Genomic DNA, 7,253 nt, shown 5'->3' on the forward strand with positions numbered 1-7,253 from the left:
TTTCATGTGTTAGAACTAGATTTTTATCACATTTAATTGCCTTTGCTTTGCTATTTGACCCTCTTACTGATTCTAAAGTTAAATGAATTTGATCACATAAAAATTAGGAACTTAGTTGTTTACAGGTTTTCGCAACATTTTTAAAAGAAATTTAAAACCATCAAAGTTATAACTTGTCTTACAAGTTATCATAACATCTAAAACGCTTTTTGAAAGAGAATTTATATAATTGGTTTTCCAAAAACAGTAACTTCCTGATACAATAACATTTTTGTAACATACACCTTTTCACAGAAAATAATACTTCCTAGCAGAAATTTTCAAATTAAAAAAAAAAAAGAAAGTTCCTTGCATTTTCAGATAAAACCATCTTAGAGGAAAATTGTGCAAAATTTTATTTTAGTTTAACCTATTCGAAGTTTTGATGTCAATCAGATCAGATAATTAAATGCTGCTAGACGTTTTAAAACTCGCGTTAGGTGGACATTATGACCAACGTGTTTTCTTCTCTTTGTCTCTGGGAAAACCAATTACCGCATGCTTCCTCAATTACTGCATGCTTTCTTCATGAACAAACGTATATTTGCAGCGTAAAAATTTAAAGAAAAAACCGTATAATTTTTAAATCTTTAATATATATATATTTTTTTGAGAAAATAATTAATTTTTTATATAATATGGCTGTTACATTATAAAAAATAGCAAAATTGTTTGAGGGCTATAAAAAAAAAATTGAATTGATGTTAAAACAACAGGATAAAGTTTTTATCGATATTATTAGTGGAAACTTAAAAATATTTAAATATTCACACATTAGAAAAAATCAAAAAAGACATAAAAGATTTGAAACATAGCCTAAATTTTCATGAAGAACTAACGATGCAAAAGTTAAGAAAGCAAATGTTTTCAGTCAGAAAGACAAATCAGAAATTACACGCATGCAAAAAAAAAAGTGGCAGATGGAAGATTGATCGAGAAGTAAGAATTTAAGAATAGATGGAATTAATGAAAATAAAGGTGAAAGCTGAGAGGAAACCGAACTTAAGGTAAAAAAAGTTTTTGAAGAATTGTTATCTGTTAAAAATGTCCAAATTGAACGGGCCCATAGAACTGGAAAGAAAGAATCAAATAAGCCGAAAACAATAGTGATAAAACTTTTAGATTTTAAAGATAAAGTAGTAATTTTGAGCAAGTCAAGCAATCTAATCAAAAGAGAAAAACATTTATATAAACGAGGATTTCTGTTTTGAAATAACACAAATCAGGTAAAGTTTGAGGGATAAAATGTTTGAGGGAGAAAATCGAACTAGCGGCTGGTAAGTTTACTTACATTTTTTATAATAAATTGATAATTGGCGATTGGGTTGCAAAGAAAGCAAAAGTTCTTCATATTTGTCATCAATTAACGAAATTTTATTTTTACTATTACTAAATTTAAATGAAACTGTTTTTAAAATGGAGGAAAATTTCATAATTAAATTTTCGGATGAAAATGACATTCTCGGTTATAATGATATCGACGCAAATTATTTTAATCACAAAATGTTAGAAGTTGTAATTGCTACATATTAAGTAAGGGGTCTTCCATAAATTTCGTACGCCAAAAATTTTGAAATTCGACTACCCCCTTCCCTCCTTTTGCTATGTGTACTTTTAAGTCTTCACCCCCCTTAAGTACGTATGTATTTTAAATACCCCTCCCCCCCCCCCTAACATTTTTTTTCCTATATATAAGTTTATTGAAGAAAAAAATAGGTGGAGGAGGCACCTACTCGTATAAAGATACTTTATTCGACTTCAAAGCCATATGTTTGCAGCACAGGATCCCAATTTAAAAAACATCTGTATAAACATCTATACAAACATCTGTAAAAACATCTATATAAACAAGTATTAATTCTAATAAAATTGATTCGATATTGATGTGTGTGCTTGACTGAGAGGGTAATGTTGTGGACATGAATAGCGGAGACCGGAATTTAATTACCGGGTACGCTATATTGTACTATCTTTTGTTTCAATGACGGATCAAATAAAAATAAACTATACTTAAGGCAAACGCTTTTTTTTTGGCACGCCTCTTTAGGAAATCTGTAAAAAACGAGTCTTAAGCAAGATCAATTATATTGAAAACATAGCCTAAAATCAATACTGAGGGTACGCTGCCCATTCCCCTTAATTAAAGGAGGAGGGAATGAGGAAAAGAAAAGCCGCAAATTTTGTGGCCCTTTTGCTAATTTAAGGAGCTTTTTATTTTAGCAAAACCTAGCGGTAAAATTTGAAAAACTTTGAGAGCCTAAAGACAAGTTTTATTTGGAAGGGAGGGAAGTGGGGGAGGGGGTGTAGCTAATTGGTTGGCGTCCAACCAATTAGCTACGGCACTGATAAAATATGTTTTTAGTTGACTCAATAAATAGGTTTACTAAAATACGCCTTACTCAGAGCCAGTATATAAGAGGTGGCAAGTGTGCATTGGCACACGCAGGATTTTTTGAGGTTCCGGATACAACACTTTCACACATTGTGCTAACTCCAAACTTAATTATGTTTATACCTATTCCCAATGAGGAGGCCTTGCAAAAAATGGAATGGAGGAGGCCTGGAAAAAAAATCCTTAAAACGCTTGCACACTTCCTCCCCCTGCCCATACGTGTGGGCACTAATGCACAGTGGGTAAAAGTGACATTTTCTAGCCAAAACCCCGAAAACAAAAATTTTATTAACTTTTTTTATTAGCAACTGTTTATTACGTTGAAAAACACAATATGCGGAAAAAATAACATTTGTTTTAAAAAAACTTTAAATTTTGCTATACAATTACGCAAATTATTTAAAAACTTCAATTTTTTTCATTTATAAAAAATTTCGTTAAATCACCCAACAAATTAACAACAAGGATATTAATTAAATTTATACTTTAAGTAGAGTATTCTGTTGTTGGCTCACGCAATAAATTAATGACACCAGATGGTAGACTTCTTTTTTGTTACCTTTTTTCTAAATGTGCAAATTAAAGGACCAGATGCACATAAAAGATGGTGAAAAAGGTCTGAAATATTTTTTTTCCGATCGCATTTTCTTGTAAAAATTTCACGTTAGATCTTAAAAACTTTATTGGTATTTACCTGAGCCTCTTTAGAAAACATACCTAATGGAAGAGTTAATAATTCAATGACTTCACAGCCATGAATCAAAATCTTATGAAATGTTTGGGCCATAGGACATCAAGGGTACAGGTCTACATATAGCAAAACAATTTCCCAACAGAATGTTTTAATTTTGATGAGCTAATGTCATAATCACATGACATTGTGGCCAGAATAATATGAAGCCTTTTCATAAGATTTGTATCTATGTTCATTATATTAGCTGAGACATTGTATTGCTGAAAAACTTCCCATGCAGTGTTACCATCGTTTGATGTACCTGCCCCACCAACTCTTGGTTGATTTATGACAAGACCCATCCTTTATCGAAATTCAGCTTGAACTTGAATCTTTCTAAGTTTAACAATAATTTTTTCTTCTTCATTCATAGCCTCCACTTCATAATTGGCATCTTGTAAGAGATATGAAGCATTCATTCTAAAAACCTTATCCAAGCATGAAAAGTTGAAACACCATGCTCGATATAACCTTCTATATTTTTTTGAACTATTAAAAATAGATTGTTTATTTTATTTGGAGATGCATCACACACTGAACAGCATTGGTAAGAGTTGCTAGCTGTGGAAAAAATAGTTTGAATTTTTTCATCAATCATTGTTGTATTTACAATATGTTGTACTACAACTTCTTTTATTGTACCGTCCTCCGATAACACACATACATAATTGACTAATATTTTGCAAGAACTACTTCTTTTGATTCTTTTTGTAACATAGTTACAAAACCAGTTTTTAATTTTAAACAAAGAGGAGAACTGAAGGAGTCAATCTGTTCAAGATCTGAACAGGAAAGTTATTTTTTTCATTTAGGTCATCAGTCACAATTTGATCAACACTTAAATACATTTTACCATTTCTTTGTTTTTAATTTCATTGATTGATAATGAAGCCACATTAGTGGGTATAAAAATCACAACTTACAAAAACAATGGTGTTTCAGAGAATAAATGTTTTTTGAAGTTGTTTATCAATTTTTTTCCACAGATAATATCAACTTTGTTTTGGGATTTTCACAAATAAAATATTTTTTTTGTATTTCAATTTGGCTTTGCTTTTATTTTTAAGTATTGTCCATCGAAGTGTCAATATATAACAGCAGAAAACAATCATAAAAGTCAAAATGTTTTTATAAATAACTTTTTGACATGCCACTCTCTTCTAATGTTTAAAATAGGTTATAAACACGAATATTGTAAAGTATGGCAAATTGAAACTTTTCCCCCGTTGAGCGAAATAGACAAATCGAGCGTTTTTAACATCTCTTGCAACTTAAATTATTCGAAATTATCAAATTTACTTAAATTTTTATTAGCGCATTATAATTTAAGATCTTAAATTTAAAAAACGAAATAAATTAACTCCTCTTAAGAGGAGTTAATTTATTCGGATTTGTAAAAAATTTTTAAAGTATTTTATATTGAACCTCGCAAAATAAAAGTTTAACTTTTCGTTTTTTTAATTTAAGATCTTAAATTATAATGCGCTAATAAAAATTTAAGTAAATTTGATCCGAATAAATTAACTCCTCTTAAGAGGAGTTAATTTATTCGGATTTGTGAAAAAATTTAAAGTATTTTATATTGAACCTCGCAAAATAAAAGTTTAACTTTTCGTTTTTTTAATTTAAGATCTTAAATTATAATGCGCTAATAAAAATTTAAGTAAATTTGATCCGAATAAATTAACTCCTCTTAAGAGGAGTTAATTTATTCGGATTTGTAAAAAAATTTAAAGTATTTTATATTGAACCTCGCAAAATAAAAGTTTAACTTTTCGTTTTTTTAATTTAAGATCTTAAATTATAATGCGCTAATAAAAATTTAAGTAAATTTGATCCGAATAAATTAACTCCTCTTAAGAGGAGTTAATTTATTCGGATTTGTAAAAAAATTTAAAGTATTTTATATTGAACCTCGCAAAATAAAAGTTTAACTTTTCGTTTTTTTAATTTAAGATCTTAAATTATAATGCGCTAATAAAAATTTAAGTAAATTTGATCCGAATAAATTAACTCCTCTTAAGAGGAGTTAATTTATTCGGATTTGTAAAAAAATTTAAAGTATTTTATATTGAACCTCGCAAAATAAAAGTTTAACTTTTCGTTTTTTTAATTTAAGATCTTAAATTATAATGCGCTAATAAAAATTTAAGTAAATTTGATCCGAATAAATTAACTCCTCTTAAAAGGAGTTAATTTATTCGGATTTGTGAAAAAATTTAAAGTATTTTATATTGAACCTCGCAAAATAAAAGTTTAACTTTTCTTTTTTTTAAAACCTTTGAAAATCGCATATTTTACAAAGATGTCCTTAACTCTATCGAGTAGTAACGTTTCTAAATCAAAATAAATATGTGCGAAGAAAATAAGAAACCACAACGTTTTGTTGAAAACGATATTTTTAAGAAATCACATCCAGGATTTTATAATTAGTATTGAACCGTTAGTATAAAATAAAAAAATCAAATATATACTATCAAATATCAAAAGCATAAAAAAAAAAAATAATAAAACTTCAAAATACAAAAATACTTTGAACGAAAGTATTCTAAAATAGTTTCAATGTTGACTATAACATCTGAATAAGTTTTCCTTTTGTAAAAACAGATTTAAAAAAAAAATAGAGAAAATTTCACAATCTGCAAATTAAAAGACATTCTGCAAATTAGAATACTTGACACAAACGCAAAATATTATCATTGCAAACAAAACTTTTAATCGATTGATTCGATTGAAAAGAGATTTGTGAACTTTCTATTTCATGTGACCATTCTCAAAAAAAGTTTTAACAAAATATAAAAAGAAACTTTTTTATAACCATTTAAAACGATATGAAATAATTTGAAAGATCAATTGTATGTTACAAATAACGATAACAATAAAATTAACTCATTAACATAAACATTATCGGTTGTATGTAAATTATGAAAAACTCAAATTATATGAACAACTATGAAATATAAAACTATATAAACAAATCACATTTTATATAAAAGAAATTATAAAACATAAAAACACAAAAATATACCATGCAGACGGATTAAACACAGAAACCACTTTTTACGTTAAAAATTTCACCTCAAAAGTTGTAAAATATTTGCGAGACTAGTGACGTCTTACATTTGTTTTAAGTTAGCAACAAAAATATTATATGCTTATAACGCATATCCATATATGTATAACGCTTATGAAGCATGTATAACGCTTATGAAGCATTTATAAAGCTTATGAAGCATGTTTAACGCTTTTAAAGCGTCTATAACGCTTTTAACGTATTTAAAAATAAAACGACGCTTCTATATCATGCTATAAAGTCGAAGTTTTTAAGAAAGTTAAATACCACTTTATGACAAAATTCGTATTGTTCAAGTGATTCAACCATGTATGGCTTTTGGTGGCGAAGAGATTTAACAATCTGATATATATCTACTTTATCCTCATTCCGTAAATTTTCTAACGCAATACTAAGAGTTATGAACACTCCAGTTCTACCAGCGCCAATACTTAAAAAAAGATTATTTTGAGTTCAATATATCTATAATTAATTTTTATCAAATCAAAAACAAAAACTAAGTATTTTGTTAATTATTTTATAAATTTGTTAAGAAATAAATTGAAAACATAAATCGAAAACATAAATCAAATAAATAAATTAAAAAACATAAATTAAAAACATAACTTATCTTTTGAATGTTATTACAAATCTATGAATAGAAAAAGTTAAAAATACTACTTGCTGTGTACCACAATAGGCGACAACGGACTGAATTTATCACTAGCTTTTTGCACGTGGCCGATAATCTCTATTAAACTTTCAGATGAGTCTGGTACTCGACCAATAGGCCAGTTTAAATAGTGATACTGACATATATTTCGAATGACATCATTCTAACAAAAAAAAGTTTAAACAAGATTTGAAAGACAACAAGAACAAAAAAAACTTTTAGCAAGACTTGAACTCTATCAGTTAAAAATTTTTTTTAGAAATAACAAATCAACAAAAACAGAATAAAAACTGTAATGGACAGAGAAAACCAAGGATCTCTAATAATCAAACTTTCAGCTTAAAAACAAAACCTTTATTTTAAA

The 7,253-nt window shown here is 27.8% G+C and overlaps 1 protein-coding gene across 1 annotated transcript in view; it reads right to left on the bottom strand.

Moving 5' to 3' along the window:
* Positions 1-3,469: 3,469 nt before the first annotated feature.
* Positions 3,470-7,253, bottom strand: part of LOC136082765 (receptor-type tyrosine-protein phosphatase S-like) — a 12,401-nt gene continuing 8,617 nt past the window's right edge. The window contains exons 3-5 of the mRNA XM_065802188.1: positions 6,898-7,052; positions 6,505-6,667; positions 3,470-3,592 (exon numbers count right to left, since the gene is read on the bottom strand). Of these exons, the coding sequence (XP_065658260.1) occupies positions 3,470-3,592; positions 6,505-6,667; positions 6,898-7,052 (441 nt within the window). The remainder of the gene's footprint in view (positions 3,593-6,504; positions 6,668-6,897; positions 7,053-7,253) is intronic.

This window comes from Hydra vulgaris, chromosome 07 (genome assembly GCF_038396675.1).
Source record: "Hydra vulgaris chromosome 07, alternate assembly HydraT2T_AEP".
Taxonomy (NCBI): domain Eukaryota; kingdom Metazoa; phylum Cnidaria; class Hydrozoa; order Anthoathecata; family Hydridae; genus Hydra; species Hydra vulgaris.